Source organism: Cyprinus carpio, chromosome A6 (genome assembly GCF_018340385.1).
Source record: "Cyprinus carpio isolate SPL01 chromosome A6, ASM1834038v1, whole genome shotgun sequence".
In the NCBI taxonomy this organism is placed as follows: Eukaryota; Metazoa; Chordata; class Actinopteri; order Cypriniformes; family Cyprinidae; genus Cyprinus; species Cyprinus carpio.
Genome location: NC_056577.1, coordinates 24,596,398 through 24,614,037, shown reverse-complemented (window position 1 = coordinate 24,614,037; position 17,640 = coordinate 24,596,398). Strand labels below are relative to the sequence as shown.

Below are 17,640 nucleotides of genomic sequence, written 5' to 3'. Positions count from 1 at the left end.
TTAATCTCATTCAGAAAATCTAAAATTTATTAGAGTGAAACAGACATTCTCTTTGAGCACATCCCAGCATTAAGATAACATGTACAATCAAGTAAATGACAACATTTCCGTAAACAAGAAAGCCATGGAGGGGACAATATAGATAATTTAGCAGCTTAATGCCATGCTGGGAAATTTCCTCATTCCTCAACATTCCAAAGCTGAGTCAACATTCCATATTAAATGTGACATTCTCCTCATCCGAAGACAACTAGTCCTGTAAGAAAAGTAGCTGTAACCCATTCATGTTAACAGCCAGTGTCTTACTATATCTGCTCAACTCATTTTATTAAAATACATTTATATAAAAAAGAAAATTCTTTACTTAAAATAATTGTATCATACTGTTATACTCTATATATTAATTCCCTTCAAAATATAAAATCATATTAGTATATATCTACACAAAGTGCAACTGTAAATAAAGTGTTATTTCACTGAGGTTAAAAACACACCCATATATATATATATATATATATATATATATATATATATATTACCTCTTTCAGTGCAGAAACTACTGTGGGAGCATTACAAGTGTGGGGAGGTAGTCTAGAGGAGATGGCTTATTACTGGGACTCTTGACCAGAAATGGTCTTCATATGAAAACCTGAACAGTCCAGTTTACCCCCGACCCTTGTGCCTTTAATTTGGATGGTGCATCTAAATGGAAATTTCAACCACTCTGTTCTTACAAGTAGGGGAGGGGTGACATTAAAATGGTGGTAAAAACAATTACAACAGAGTTCATACTTGTCTATCAGTGTCCTTGGTGACCTAACCACATAGAAGCCTTTTATTGCTCAATATTAACAAGTTTCAATACAACACACGCAATAAAAATAGACAAGTCCATCTACTGGATAAGGATCAATTTGGTTCACGGTCTAATGTAACTGATGGCTATTTATACTGGCACAAAAATAGTAATAACTGAGGTTATTATTCTGATTGGCCATTTGGCTCAAACACATGTACTTATCGTGGATCTTTGACAATGAACAAACCACGCATATACAGTAATATGTACAGCAAGTATATAGCTAAAATAAGAACATTTAAACAACTGTATTATTCTATAAATGAGAACCAGACAATTACCAAAAAATAAAATAAAATACATGTACACTACAGCACAGTACAGGGACGCCTATGTCTGCTAAAACTCAACTAAACATTAAAAATAACCTGGATTTGGTAGGAGAGAACATATGAGAACATATTAACACACACACACTGACACACCAACACACAGCTATACATAAACCCGTGTGTGTGAACACGTGTGTGAGAAACAGTGGAAAGGAGTGAACTAATATCTGTGTGTTTTTAGCACATGGCTGCTTTTTTTCATTCAGCTGAATTTCAAACAACCGACGCTAAGAACGTAATTTCTTCTTTCTGTGGGATTACTTCACGGAACCTCCTGCCAAGAGAGAAAAACACAGATAATAAATAAGATAAACTCAAAACTTTGTAATATAATAATTTAAACTTTAAGGAATAATTCACCCAAAAACTTACTCACCCTCAGGCCATCCAAGATGTAAATGAGTTTGTTTCTTCATTAGAACAGATATGGAGAAATTTAGCATTACTTCACTTTCTTGAGAGTGAATGAGAGTCCAAACAGCTGGTAAAAACATCACAATAATCTACAAGTGGTCCACACTTCACACAATCCACACAAGTAAACGGCAGTTCTTTAATTAACATCTTGTGAAGCATAAATCTGAACAAATTCATCATTAAGATGTTTTTAACAGTAAACTGTTGCTCCAGGCTAAAATATCCTTTATCCATAATATTGCTTTATCCAGTGAAAAAGTCTCATCTGAATCAGGAGAGAAATCTGCTCAGACAAGCACTACTTACAAGTGAAAATAGTCCAAAATATAAATATGTCAGTGAATTTTTATATGAGATGACAACTTTTTTTACAGGAGGAAGCATTATTATGCACTTGCACATACTTGAGTTGTTTGTATTATTTGTGATGTTTTTATCAGCTGTTTGAACTCTCATTCTGATGGCACCCATTCACTGCAGATGATCCATTGTTTAATGTAATGCTAAATTTCTTCAAATCTCGCCTGATGAAGAAACAAACCCATCTACAATCAAGAAAAGTAGTAGGTAAGAAGGGGAATTCAGGGAAGTGGAACAATAACCAACCATTAAAGGATGGAAAGAGTGAGAGTCCTTGCCTTTTTATGTGTGTTTGAGCGTTGTGTGTCCTTGTGATTGGAATTGAGGGATACCCATACAGTAGTTTTAGACATTTCATCAGATATGTTAATATCAGAGGGATCAGTCCTGGACAACAGGTGGACACAGTCGAGGAGAGGAGGGGTGAAGGCAGGAGAAGGGGAGAAATGGAAAGGTGAGTGTTAGTACAGTCAGATACACAGTGGACATTGTGGGACCTAAGCTTGTTTTGAACACCAGTGGACAGGGCTCCAGGGTTTGCATTACATCATAGAGCTTCTGATGTGGAGGTCTGCAGCAGAGAGGTACCTGGGGTCTGGGGTTCGAAGTGAGTGTAGAGGTTTGCTCTCCATGGGGATCTTCATTGTGTCTTTGTCTTCTAATTTCTCAGAGTCATCAACCAGCATCTCCTGTGATTCCTGCTACTCGTATAAACACATACAGGTGCATCTCAGTAAATTAGAATGTCGTGGACAGTAATTTATTTCAGTAATTCAACTCAAATTATGAAACTCGTGTATTAAATAAATTCAATGCACACAGACTGAAGTAGTTTAAGTCTTTGGTTCTTTTAATTGTGATGATTTTGGCTTACATTTAACAAAAACCCACCAATTTATTGAGATGCACCTGTACATACACTCTCCTTTATTGTGTCTATGTATTACATGTGACAAAAAATGATGCAAGTTTAGGTTTATGAATTAATTTCAGTTTACATGCATAAATAGCATGATTTGATGGCAAGATCGGGTTAAGGTTGTTCAGGGTAGAAAAGAACATCTTACTACAATGTTTACTGCTAATTAAAAAATATTATTTGTATGTGAAAATAAACATTTTAAATAGTAGTGCAATACTCTTTTGCATTTTTAATTGTTTGTAGCCATCCAGTAAAGGAAATAAAATACATTAAATAAATAATAATAGATAATAATAAAATAAAAACATCATCAAATTAAATATAAAGATTTATAAAACCCATTTTCATTCATAAATGAAAATAGGTTTATGCTTTTTTATGATCTCAAAAATGAAGATTATGGCTAAATATGGCTAAAACTACTTCTGGTTTATCTGTTATGCATAAAATATAATGTTAGGTTGAGCACATTGCATGGTTGGATACATTACTGAATAATTTTGGCAAAAAGTTTTCTGCACATAGAGCAAAATGTACAAATTAAGCACATTATACATACTGCCATGTTTCTACTACCATTTGCTGTATGACCTTTTTGCTTTATTAAACTCTGCATATGAATCACAAACCTCTGCCTTTTTGGAATCATCATCCAGCTTCTTCTTCTTATTCTCAGGCATCAGATCATCAAGGTAACTAAGCTCACGTTTGGCAAAACAGAAGTCCAGCAGTTTACGGATGAACACTAATCCCAGCACCTGCAGGAGATAAAACACATTTGCTACTAATAAACTATTACAATATGATTACAATGGTTCATAAATCAACCTTCATCACTGTACAGTAGAGCACAGCACTAGCTACAACAAGGTCATGGGTTTTATTCCCAGGGATTGCATGAACTGATAAAAGTACTGTACTGTACACCTTAATCTTTTTTGGAAGTTTTCTGCCAAATGTATAAATGTAAATCTCACAATTTATTATTAATGGAGACTGTACCTATAGAATTCGCTATGATTATCAATGGAACATTCACACATATTTTATTTAAAATACGCATTTAAAATTACGTGAGCCTTTGAAAGAAGCCTATTTATTAGTCAGTCAGAATGATACTGTAAAAATACTATATATACTATATATATACTATATATTTGACACTTTTCGTTTTAACACCCCTAACATAAAGTATGTTATTTGTTTTGGGTCGTACCATCATAGGGAAGACGATTGCAGCAGGGGAAGTTTTGATGACCCAGAGCAACACAAGGCAGGTAAGTTGGGTCAGAGTGAACAGGTGAACCTTCCTCAGAGGAACATGACGTAGATAAATAAAGTCTGGTTGGTGCTTCGCTGGCATGCCAAACAACTTCAGACGGTCAAAAAACTGAGAAAGACAGGACAGAGAAGTTGATGAATGACTGATGCATTCGGTATGCACATGTATTGTTAGTATCAGACGAATATCTCTACCTGAATGCCTTTCAGAGATGATACGCCCATATAAAGAAAAACACCATAAAGAACTGGCATGGGAATGAACTGTGAAACAAAAATCAGTCCATCAAGACATTTTGTTATCTAATGCAGTGACATTTATATATATTTTAAGTGTGCCTAATTTAAAGGGAAGAACACAAAAGAAGATATTTTGAAGATTGTTAGTAATGTTAGTAAGCAAACAGTTTTGGGTCCCAACATTCTTCAAAATATCTTCTTTTGTGTTCTGCAGAAGAATGTAAGTCATACAGGTTTGTAATGATATGAGGAGCAGTAAATGATAGAATTTTAATTATTGGGTGGACTGTCCCTTTAAGAAGGCACCGTACATATTATATGACAACCACAGAATTTTTTAAGTACCTGTAATGCTCCAGTCATGAACACAGAGCAGCCCATGAGTAGAAAAATCACCAAACCAGTCAGCCTCTGTTCTCTAATACCCAGAAATCGAGGCTGCTCTCCGGGGGCAGCGCTTTCAGACTCTAGCTTCAGGCTGTTGACATGGGTAATTGACAGGACGGTTGCTGCAACAAACCAGGGTAACCCCATGATGGAACATACAGCCAGCATCACTCCAACCATCAGAAGATCCAAATGGTACCCGCAGCCTTTCTGTGTAGAGGAAATGGGGCACACACTTACATATGATCAGTGCACAAACACACACACACTTGCTCTGTAAAGGTCAATTTAGAAAATAAACATACTAGCAGTTTGTGTTCCTTGCGGTTTATTATTACTGCGGTGATCTGTTGGTCCATGAAGATGAGGATGGTGCAGAGAAGAGCTGGTATTGGGGCAGCCACTACAGTCCACCATGGGTTTCGGCCGATAGGGTTAATAAACCAACCACGGTCATCACGCGTGGGCTGTAAATCACAACCAGGAGAAAGTAAAAAAAACCGACCAAACCCCTGAAAATAGCATGGTAATCATACCTATAAAATAGTATTAATGATGATTTTTTGTGAGGCAAACGTTAAAAGGTTCACTGTGAATCAGAATCGTATATATACTCCATGTTTTACTTGAATAAAGCTTCCATATCAATAACATTTTTTTAAAATGTTTTTAAAAGAAGTCTCTTATGCTCACCAAGGCTGCAATTATTTGATCAAAAATACAGTAAAAATATTAATATTGTGAAACATTATTGCAATTCAAAACTACTACTCTAATATATATATTAGAATATAATTTATTCCTGTGATGGCAAAGCTGAATATTTAGCAGGCATAACTCCAGTCCTTAGTGTCACACGATTCTTCAGAGATCATTCTAATACGCTTATTTGCTGCTCAAGAAACATTTCTTATTATTATCAACAGTCGTGCTGCTTACAATTTTTGTGGAAACTGTAATACATTTTCTATTATTTTCTCTGAAACAGAAAGTTCAGGAACAATGTAACAATGTAAAAGTATTTAGTGTCACTTTTCATCAATTAAATGTGCCATTGCTAATAAAAGTATTAATAGCTATTGGACAATTAAAAATACATTTAAAAAAAAATGTTTACAGTGTAGTGTACACTTTATTGTGATTCATTATGCTTCTGTAAGTTAAGATGTGTGTATTTCCCTACAGGAATATAAATTATGCAATATTAATGTTACGGCATACTTGTTAAGTTTATGGATTATATATTAGTCCAGCTCAACTGTTCATAGATCACTGTCTGCACACAATGGGCCTCATTCATGAAACTTCTGTAAATATATGAGTAAATATATTTGAGTATATGAGTAATTTTCTCGTAAAACAGACCTTTAAACAATTATATAATTTAATGACTTCGGCTTGGAATAATATATCATGAAATGCATTTCAATTATGAATGAAATAAATATACCTCAAATATAAAATAACGCATGCAATATTATGCACTTATTTTTCTAAGATCCAGTAAATATTAATTCTGAAATATTAATAATAATATTAAGTGATTCTTGCAAATACTTCACCCTCAGCATAGAGGCTAAAACGCATGTTGATCATAACAAAAAGGTCAACATGTTGGAAATTATATAAAAAATCCTTCTACTTCCTGAAGAGAGAGCATGGATAATCCACAAGGGGGCAGAAGAAATATACTTTACTACGTGTCATACCACTTTTTTTATTTTTTGGCGAAGTATTGATCACAAGAAATATTTAAAAGCTTTAGAAAGCAATTTATCAAATATAATTCATACAGAGTTAAAAACACAAACACAAGTGTGTGCGTTTGTATGCACATTCATTATGATCCCTACCTTGAAGTTGCTGGGCACTTGTAATTTTTGGGATGGAACTCCAATTAAATAATCAATCAGGACCATGAGGACAATGGTGAGGAACACAGCAAAATCACTGATCATTGACCGTACCTACATCACAGAAACACACAAATACACACTTTGCATTTACTGTATAGAAAATGACACTGTGTATACAAACAGTGTTTGTGAATGAGTATTTTAATGTGTATTTTAGCCTCACCCGTGTTGGGAAGTATCTGCTAGTCTTGAACTGTTTCAGGAAGGTAGACAGGAAAAAGGTACCAAAAAACAAGATGGACGACCAGAAGAGCACATCAGGAGTGTAGGGACCATGGTGTCCACACGCCGATCCAATAAACTGCCCCTGGAGATCTAAACACTCCTATTCACAACACACACACACACAGAGTTTGGCTCATGTTGCACTGGCAACCGAGACGCTGTGAAAATAGGATTAGCACTAAATGTGATCTATGTGAGACTACACTGTGAAATAACACTGAACTGCAGTAATGGGAGCAGAATTGAAAAACAGGACTTCAACTGTAAATCACATTTAGAGGAGCATTTTTTCCAGTAAGATTTAAGAAATTAATACTATTTTTGACATATAAAGGGTATATTCAAAATCATCTACACTCAACGTGAGATTAAGACTCTAGTCATATCAGTGGCGTTTTATCACACTGACCAGAATTTTGAAATCACATGACTTAATTTAACTCGACTATATCTCCACTTTCGGAATAAATTAATAATAGGTAACAAATATGCCCATGAACAGGGTATTTCTACAATGGCATCAGTAACCAAAAAACTTTTGTGGGATGATACATCCACACCAGTAGGTGTCAGTATAAAGTTTATGACCACTTTTGTATCAGCCAGCTAAACAAATAATTGCTTTAAGTGCACATTTCAGGTTAGACCATGGAAGAATGTTTCCGTTTCCAGTGGTTGGCTAAGATTGTGGGAGGCTGAAGTACCGATACAGTGAGGTTGCTCCATGGCACCGCAGGGGCTGTGATGTTCCTTTGATTCCACAGTTCTAGTGTTTTATTACTGGGGTTATCAGGCTCTGCACACCTACAGCTGAGGGCACACAATACAATGTGTTATTCATTGTATCTCATTTACATCTAGAAGAAACAACTGATGAAGATTATTGTTTACTGACTTCCAACTTGATCAGCAGGTGCATAGACATCTGTGTATATAAGTTTATACTTACTAGGCCAGTGTTAATTTGTCTAGATCAGCATGTCTGTTGATTGGGTACTGTTCTCCAAGATGGAAAAGCTTCTCTAGTGCTTCGTAAATGAAGATAAGACATATCAGTGCAGCAAACGCTTCCTCTGTGAAACGTGTAATGTAACAGACCAAGGAGCTGGCATCCGTTGCCACAAGAATCAGACACAGGAAAGCTGTCCACAAACCGATACAAGTGCGCAGGGATAGGTACGAGAGATCGTAGTCTCTAAAGGGACAGAAATGGACAGGAGAGATCTGATTATATATGAAATATTTTGCACATTTATTGCACAATGTGAGGAGTATAGTACTAAATCAATAAATGAATACTAAATTGATACAGAAGATATATGTTATATATATTCTACATTTCATTAAAATAACTATGTTTTTAAAAGACAATGAGGGAGATTTTTTAAATATTTTAATAAATAATAATCATAATAATACTTATACGATTAAAGAACTATTATGTATCAAATGTATCATATTCATAACCAATGACAATTCAATTTGGGTGAGAAAGTGATTGATTAGTTAATGATTAAGTATATTAAGACTAATACTTAGTCTGTTCTGTACTGACTTGCAGAACTTGAAGAGAATCTTTTCAAACACGAGGACAGGTCCAGTGCTGCCCAGTATAGTAAGCGGCTGTCCAGCGAACAGAGAGTATGCTACTCCAGTCATAGACGCTCCTAAAAGAGACTCAATGGCACTCTGACACACACATAAATACACATGACTGCTGTGATTTGCATTACAAACATATATTTATGTGACTTTGCCTAATAGACCACACAGAAACAAAACTGTGAGTGTTTGCATACTTACAATGCGTCCTTCTGTAGCCTCTCCCAAAAGTCCTCCAAACGTGATAACAGGTGACATACAGGCACAGTACAGAAACAGAAAAGAAGCTACACACTGCAAACTCAGACCGTCTTTAAAATCACTCAAATAAAATGGAACTTTTCTTTTCACATCCAGAATCAGTCCTCCAAACAGCCTATAGAGAGAGTGAAGATACACAGAGAGAGCTAAATTAAACATTTCTATCCCCTAAACTCTAACCTGTCAAATTGAAGACATTATTCAATATGTTTACTAGGCTATTTTCCTCATAAGGTTTTAATATCCTAGTGAGGATATTTGGTGTTGTACAATGTTGTTAAAACTTGACCACACACCTTCCGGTTCTCTGCAGTTCTGGTCCATGGTGTTCTCCATGCTGCTCTTCCTCAACAGGAACAGCTGTTCCATTTGGCACTCCTGGTATCTTTCTTTTCTCCTATTCCGAGAGAGGATTAGATAAATTACAACAAATCAATCACGTCAGCCACACTTGTTGGATTTTCCCATACCTGTGATGGGACACTTTTAGGAGGTTCTATGCGTATAGAAGGGTCCCATTCTCCTGGAGGCAAAACTGTCACTTGATCCAGAAACTCATCTATACCGGCCAACAAATCAGTTCTATCCTTGGCCTTATATGCAACATCGTGGAAAATCTAAATAATGGAAGAATAAAATTATATTAAGTAAAATAAAGAAATGAAAATATATTAAAGAAAAAAAAATAGATATATATATATTTTTTTTTTTCTACAAAAGGTATTTCTGAAAATGTAAATATAAAGGTTAATGCATTAATATCCAATGAGACAATAATATGCATTGACCTCATCGGTCATGATGGTGGCCATGGAGCGACCGATCTCATGGTACTGTTGGGCTTTTCCATCGGGACCAAGCAAAATGAACAAGAATCTGCAGAGTAAAAATTGATAATTTTGATCATTCCGTTACAATGGATTTATCAGCTCCATATATGCATTTGCAAACAAACACTTTGTACCTAGTGGGAATGGGCACTTCAGTGAGCCCCGTGAGCAGTACAGCAGGAGACAGGCGAACAAATGCAATGATGGACCTTTCTAAAAAGTCCAGCTCCCCAACCAGCACATTGGAAGCTTCTGCTCCAATAGGGATCTTCTTCATGAAATGTGTGTCCACCTAGAGAGAGAGAGAAGATCATAGCAGTGTTATTTATGTATTATTTATATACTATTTTAGCATTTATTAATATTTTGAATGAGCTTTTTTCAGATTTTATTTTAATTTTTAAGTTTTAGTAATTTTGTTATGTGCTTTAGTCACTTAATTTAATTAAATCGTTTTTTTTTTTTTTTTTTTTTTTTTTTTTTTACATTTTTAATTAGTTTTAGTTTGTTATTTCAGTTTTGGTTTTATTCATTTAATACTTCTGAACTTAAACATATTTCACTTAGTTGCCAATATTTCTCATTTTCATTTACATTTTTTAGGTTCAAGTTTCTCATCTAATATTTAAATTTTATTTCATTTCAGCTTTATTTTAATTACAATATTTTTATTTATATAAGCAGAAATCTACTTCTGGTTATTCCAGTCACTAACTCCAGCTGTTCATTTAGGTCAGGGTGCATAGACAAGAGGAACAGAAGGTATGTAATCTGATTGGGGCCATCCTTACTGTCACTTCAAATGGCTGACATCTATCTCTTTACAGTGAATTTCCTGTTTCCTGATCATTTGCATTACATTAACAAGCTGCAGTACCTCTAAAGATAACCAGATGGCAGTGCTTGTTTCTCTGTGTGAGTGCATTTGTCCCAGATGTTCTTGGTAATGATACATTGCCTGCCTCCAGTGAGCAGTCAAGACATTAACAGAAATAAACTGATTGAACCTGTTTGGTTTAATGGGTTATCTTGCTCAGTACCATCTTTCCTCTATTGTATTACACTATTACCTTGTTTATCCATTTTTCAATATTTCTCTGAAAACTGGATGTAGGAGAGATTTTTGCATAATTTTTTGATTGTGTACAATAACTTTGTGCCTACAATTTATTTTTGTTTTAATTTATTTTGAAGCCAGATCTGAGAGAATATGTTACATATAGTATACATCACAAACATTAGTGATATTGTGTCAATTTTAGAGTAAAATAAATGTTTGTTTAATTTCAACAAACTTGTGATGTTCTTCTTGATGTTGTGGTTCTAGTACCTTGCTGAGATCCATCTGGCTATTATCCGGTGCTCCATTCTTTAATTCTGGGTTAGTAGGTGGAGGCTGGGGAGAAGTAGCAGGACCTGACGGATACAATTAAATATGTTTCATAACTACATCATCCTACAATATCCACATCATACACAGTATAGCACCAAAATAAAGGTGTATGTATATTACTAATGTACTAATACATTTTATTAGAATGAAGTAAATTATTTGAAAGTATAACCATAAAACTTAAACATTAAGTATTAGTATGAGACTAATGTGGTAGAATCACTTATCAGCCAAGTTATATCCACTTTTTCATCTGCAACCATGAGTATGCAAACCCAGTAAACCAGTTAATTTTCGTATTATACCCACAAGGATACAACTCAGGATGTGATGTCATCTGTAGAACCCTTTATGGAGCATAACACTCCACTCACAATACATGACCTGAAGTCCAACTTCAAAAGAATGATTTAGACAACTTTACTGACTAAATTAGGAGATTCTGTTAACAGAATAATTCAGAAAAATGAGATTTGCATTTCTCCTTTGATATCTTTTGGAACAATCGCCCTACAGATTTACATTGTCAGTGTATTACTCTAAGCACACCTTTGACAAATCAAATTGACCACACACCACACACACCTTTGACAAATCAACATTATTTAGTTATATCCACAGGGCTTAAGTTGTATGTAACCAATAATATTTCTTTATGATGCACATGTAAAATGCAGTGCAGTTTAGCTCACCCGCCTTGTCCATATGATGAGGTTCACTCTGTCTCCTGCCTGAGTCAGTGAGGGATTTGACCATTGGCAGCAGGTTGTTCCTTTTCTTGTCACTCTGGTGGTGATGCCTCTTCAGAAGTGCCTCTCGAACCTTCATTCTCACACTGTCATCCAGTTCATGAGCTGCCTCCTGATGGTCAAGCACCAAATCTACACACACCAAATTATATATACATACACATGTGAATACAAACCAAATACAGTTGACTTTTGAAAGACAATCAAGCATAATTTAAAGAGACAATGTTGTTTTTGTTTTTTTATTGTTTGCATGATTAAACTGTATGTTGATGATGCTCAAACTCACATTTATGACTGAATATGTTATATTCCAGCATGCTAAACAATGCAATACTTTCTCAGCCTTTCACTTTCTCTTTTTCTTTTAAACCTCCCACAGTTCCAGTTGGAGCTGATGCAGCAGTGTTAATCTGCATCACTCATTCTTTCGCTCCCTTCCAACCTTACAGTATAATTAATCTCTCTTGGTCTCCCTGTCCTTCTATTTCTCCAGAAATTAATCTTGTTCTTACAACTGCTGCAACGCTGATCATAACAGTTATGCCCCGACAAGACACAGGTTACATTGTGAGTCTATTAGACTAATGTCAGTGTGAGGTTACAGGTGGGCCTAATAAACTACAGGATCTGAACACACACTTGCCACACTGCTGTAATATTCCCCACTAAAGACATGTAAATTTTTTTAATGTTAAAATTAGTCCTTTCCACTGACCTGCAATTTCCTCAATGCAGCTGGCCTTCATGTCCAACAGGACAGTTCCATTAATGATACAGCTCCGTAGCTCAAACAAACTATGGAGAGAGAGTGTAGCTACGTACGGCTTACTCCACCTTTCCCCTCCATCTTCCACGTCCTCCTCAAACTTTAACCACCTGAGAAGTATTAAAGAACAATGAGAGTCAAATAGACAGACTCTCACTTCAACTCTCAGAAGGCAACAGAGAGTGGTTTGATAACCAAGAAGTTTTAAACTGGGATCTGGGAACCTCCAGGGGGCCTCAAGGGAGTACTAGTGGGTCTGTGGAAAAGTTTAGAGAAAAACAGTGTAAAAGATGTAAAAATGAATAAAGTAAATAAAATAGAAATAAATAAAAACAAGTACGATTACAAATAGATTTCCTTTTATTTATAACAAATATTAAAATGTATATTTTTAATAAATAAATAAATGATAATACATATAACAGTGCATTACTATAGTGAGTAGGAATGAAAGGTCATTGCAAGAAAATACATCTGCGTTTTGCACAAGAATGATCATATTTGGCAGTCCATGGCATCTAAAAGATTTAAAACCCTGAGTTATATTTTGGCACTGAATATAATGTTGCAGGACATATGAATACCTAGCAGTTTCCTTCCACTCTGCATCTTTGCCATCTTTAACACAGATTTCATCAAGTTCTGTGAAGAGGTCATGTGCTGCATGCTCCTCATCCTCTTCAGTGCCCAGAATAAACTGAACCCTCTGGGATGGAGTATCTGAGAAAGAGATACGAAGAATGAGAGACACAGAGAAGAGGATATTTGAAAAATTAATTTTCACAGTGAGGGAGGAAGTAGAGGAAGGAAGCACAGTAAATAATTTTCAGTGTTTGTTATCATAAATCTGAGTTTATGTTTTAAGGTTTTGTGGGTTGAGAAAATATAAGAAGGGTCCAAAGAGTACTTTTTTTGCAGGGATTTATCGCCCATAAATAACATTCAGGCCCAAGCAACATACTGTATGAAGTAGCCCTGTTTCATTTGTATGTATTTATTTATTTACTTATAACCTTTGAGAGATTGTTTTGGAGGAAAGAATATGCAACCGATAAAAATATATAAATATATATCCAATATAATTGTACAGTACTTTTCACTATTTGTATCGCTGTGCTTGTTTGTATCTGCACATTCTAGATAGTCTTTAAGTCATGTTAGTAAAGCAGTCATTTTACATTTGATAGCAAAGCTCAGAAAAAATAAAAAATAAAATAAAATAAAGCTTGATTCTTTTTTTTTTTTCCAAATGCACATGATCTATGATGTCCAAATCTTTGTTTGCCTGAGAACCATATGACTGCTTAAGTATTTGGATCAAAAGGAGTAAACATTAGTGCAGTTTTCCTTACTCTAATACTTTTTAAAAAAATAAATACCCTAATTTATATATGAATCCCAATGTTCATTTGGCTATGAAAAGCCACAGGTGGGGCATGGTTAACAGATTGTATATTTTATTTTTTTAATTATTATTTTTTTCAAAATTATTTTAGTGCCAATCCACAGAAAATATTGAATCACTTAAACTTTTACTTAAATAAATTTAAGTCTTATTTTGACCACAAAGATGGCCACAATATAGGCCTACACAGTGTTGAAAAGCTTTTCTCTCTCTGCAGGTTACATGTTACGCCAGTGAATGTCTTTTTATTTGAACCAGCCGAATCATTCAAACACTGAATCATTCAGGAAAATAACCATATGAATGAGTCATTAAGTCATTAAAAGAACTGTCGTTTTCACCGTGTGATGTTGCGGTACTTTCTGTGTTCATGTCTTCTTGAGCTACACTTTCAGCCTGCGTCCTGTCAGCTCTCCTGCGGTGTTTGGAACTGTGCGGCCGGTGATGACGATGAGACTGTCTACCCATGGGCATCCGCACACCCACAAACAGAGTCCTGTGACCTGAGAGAATAGATAGATGGTGAGATTCACTGTGATTTTCCAGTTAATATGACTGTATTGACCTGTTTGCTGTATCACATGAATGACTGAGTAGGTGTTGTGGATGCATACTAACCCTCTAGCTCTTCTTTCTCATAATGGATATTCAGAACTGAGCTGGTGCCACCATGGTCCACCACAGCTTCCTCATCAGGCCTCTGTAAGACACGTTTACTTGTTTTAATGAGAGTGTGAATAAATACATACTGTACCACAGTCTTACTAACTCTAAACTATTTTTCCCCATCAAAACAGTGTTGTTTATTTTTTATTTCAGGATGTCATAATGACATATTTTTTATCCCCTCAACCTAATACTCACAGAAGCATTTCATTTTCAGTATTATTTCAGATATTATTTACTATGTTATTCACCTGTTTCATGGCAATTTTACTATGAGGTTTCAAAATATTTGTGGGGACATTTGGTCTCCAATACATAATGAATTCAGACTTGAATTCAACTTTATTTCAAACGAGAGTGCTGTCTCAGATGATTAATGTGTGTTAGGGAAAGACATACTTATGAAAGACAAACTTATGAGTTATTATAAGGCCTGGGCATGAATAAGATGACATTTACTGTTTCTAAGCAGCGGATGGTTTCTTATCAAGCTTTAAAGGGTAAAATCATTTTTTTTGCACTTAAGGAAATAAATACAGTGCATAAATACAAAATTTGTTAAGAATTTTTTTTTTTTGCATATTCATAATTTGTTGGTTCACACGTCCATTTTCCACTCTCTGACCCTTAATTAAGGTGCTGTTTAAGACACGGTTTTAGCTGCTTAGCTTAATTTCTGAAAGTTATTCACAGCATGTCATAGGACTCATAATAAAAAAAAATTAATCAAAAGATTAAGGAATATTAGATTTTTTTTTTCATCATTTGACCTTTCTGCTTAATCTCTAATTGCGATAAATCAAAAGAGACACCTAAAATATTACCAAATTAAAACAATATACTTTGCATATTTTTCATCAAATATAAAAAGTACACTAGTTAGTATTGACATTTTTCTTTAGAGCATACATATTTTATTTAGCACATGAACTGCTTGACCCTGCAAACCTGTTAGACACAATACAGTACATGTAGATGAATATTGCATGATCCTAGGCAGTTTAGTTATGAATGTATGCAAAATAGATGCACAGTGGCACATAATCCATTAAATACGTTAATTCAAAGTTGCATATAAGAATAAGATCTTACCTGACTTTGTGGTTGCCTGTGAATAAAGGTACTGTAACCCCCTACCACAAACAGTCAGAGATCACTGATATTTATTAGGCTTCCTTCACTTCCTTCCTTACATTTGTGTGTGTGTGTGTTTGTGTGTGTGATATCCCACTGGGATGCTGCTATCTTTCCATGACAAAGATGATTCATCAGTGTGTTATCACAGCTTTATTCTGCAGGAGCACAAGCCTATAATTCATATAAAAACCCTGTTGAAAATTTTCTGCAAAAAAAAAATAAAATAAAAAATAAAATACAGCCAAACGGAAGGCACAAATATTCTCACAGACTTTATAGTGCAGTACAACAACAATATACTTAAGAAAATGAACCCATTGGTTTTAAAATTATCTATATTCACTCTTGCGCAAATGATACTCCGTTGTATTTTTTGCTTGAGGCTTATGAGTATATTTGATTGATGAGATATTGATTGACAGTCATAGTGTGGATCAGCATTGAGGTCATGCATCACATTGCGTGTTACAACAAAAGCACCAGTTTAGATTGTGTGTTACAACAAAAGCAACAGTAGCTTTCCACTATAATAGCATCCAGCTTGTTTCCCACATCCCACTAACATAAAATTATGGTTAAGGCATCCTATCAAGGTCCACCAGAACTACAGTTATTACAGGCTTAAGAAATGTTGCTTAAAATGATGCCAAGTTTCAGAGCTTCTCTAACCATAAGACCACCGACTGTGATTTCATTGTTATTTTAGCTTGCATTTCCAGGTAATAAATGTTACATGACTGCAATGCAAAATCACTATAATTATAACTTACTTTTGAATTATTACTATTTTGTTTTGAGGTTTTCAATTAAATTGATCAATTTTATACAGTCATACCCTCTGCTTTCCTTTTGAAGAATGAGTGCATGCGTGAATACAAGAAAAATGTTATTTTGCAAAGGGGGACCCATTAGTTAAAAAGCCCTTAAGTATTGTTACTCATTTAATAAGAATATTTCTTCCCAGATGTATTGCACTGCAAGACAATAGGATGGTATGGTAGGACTTGCCAGAGTACACTCTCAGAAAAAAAGATACAAAAGTTGTCACTGGGGTGGTACTTTTTCAAAAGGCACAACTTTGTACCTAAAGAGTCCATATTGGTACCTAATATGGGGATTATACCTAAAAGGGGATTATATATATATATATATATATATATATATATATATATATATATATATATATATATATATATATATATATATATATATATATATATATATAAAATAGTAAAAATATATTTGAAGTTGACTAGATAAACTCTCAAGCTCACTAATCGAATTGTTGGTTTTTGAACAATTACTAACTAATTACTTGTTTTATTTTGTAATTTATGTAATCATTACTTAAGTGACAGTCTTAGACACAAGACAACCATACAATCTATCATTCGGACTGCGCTGTTGTCCTAATTATGGATCATTTGAGTAGTTATTGTCATTAAAACACTTACCCAGGGGGAAGGAGAAGAAAGTGATAGACCTAATCATGTGAACAAGTTGATGAATTTTTCATTATCTGCTCTATGCTGCTGCTGTTGTCCTACTCCTCTCTCAATCTCTCCTGGTCTTTCTCCCTTTATTGGTCTGACATGAACACATACCTTAATTAAAATAATAACAAAACACTTGAGCTGACTAGACTGCTCCTGTGTCACCTAGGCAATCGTTTGTGTGTACAGTATCTGTGTGTGTTACTCACAAAGGGAGATTTTACACTCACAAAAAAATGACTTCTTCTTACCTCTACTTATCCCCAGGCAACACTTCCACAGTCCCTGATCAAAGATGCATACACACAAGACAAATCTATATTGTATGGAAACCTTAACTACGATGTTATTTTCTTAATTGTTACTTTCTTGTAGTTGTGAGCTATGAAATCACAA

The 17,640-nt window shown here is 34.8% G+C and overlaps 1 protein-coding gene across 1 annotated transcript in view; it reads right to left on the bottom strand.

Annotated features, from left to right (window-relative positions):
* LOC109091420 (electroneutral sodium bicarbonate exchanger 1-like) overlaps positions 1 to 17,640 on the bottom strand; it is a 23,080-nt gene continuing 5,440 nt past the window's right edge. Inside the window, exons 2-25 of the mRNA XM_042758600.1 lie at positions 14,567 to 14,648; positions 14,290 to 14,451; positions 13,128 to 13,263; positions 12,493 to 12,653; positions 11,718 to 11,906; positions 10,963 to 11,048; positions 9,767 to 9,924; positions 9,591 to 9,678; positions 9,273 to 9,419; positions 9,099 to 9,199; positions 8,743 to 8,917; positions 8,495 to 8,628; positions 7,889 to 8,134; positions 7,644 to 7,749; positions 6,878 to 7,039; positions 6,652 to 6,765; positions 5,104 to 5,265; positions 4,757 to 5,008; positions 4,367 to 4,435; positions 4,107 to 4,280; positions 3,520 to 3,648; positions 2,557 to 2,669; positions 2,247 to 2,355; positions 1 to 1,465 (exon numbers count right to left, since the gene is read on the bottom strand). Of these exons, the coding sequence (XP_042614534.1) occupies positions 1,454 to 1,465; positions 2,247 to 2,355; positions 2,557 to 2,669; positions 3,520 to 3,648; positions 4,107 to 4,280; positions 4,367 to 4,435; positions 4,757 to 5,008; positions 5,104 to 5,265; positions 6,652 to 6,765; positions 6,878 to 7,039; positions 7,644 to 7,749; positions 7,889 to 8,134; positions 8,495 to 8,628; positions 8,743 to 8,917; positions 9,099 to 9,199; positions 9,273 to 9,419; positions 9,591 to 9,678; positions 9,767 to 9,924; positions 10,963 to 11,048; positions 11,718 to 11,906; positions 12,493 to 12,653; positions 13,128 to 13,263; positions 14,290 to 14,451; positions 14,567 to 14,648 (3,267 nt within the window). The 3' untranslated portion in view covers positions 1 to 1,453. The remainder of the gene's footprint in view (positions 1,466 to 2,246; positions 2,356 to 2,556; positions 2,670 to 3,519; positions 3,649 to 4,106; positions 4,281 to 4,366; positions 4,436 to 4,756; positions 5,009 to 5,103; positions 5,266 to 6,651; positions 6,766 to 6,877; positions 7,040 to 7,643; positions 7,750 to 7,888; positions 8,135 to 8,494; positions 8,629 to 8,742; positions 8,918 to 9,098; positions 9,200 to 9,272; positions 9,420 to 9,590; positions 9,679 to 9,766; positions 9,925 to 10,962; positions 11,049 to 11,717; positions 11,907 to 12,492; positions 12,654 to 13,127; positions 13,264 to 14,289; positions 14,452 to 14,566; positions 14,649 to 17,640) is intronic.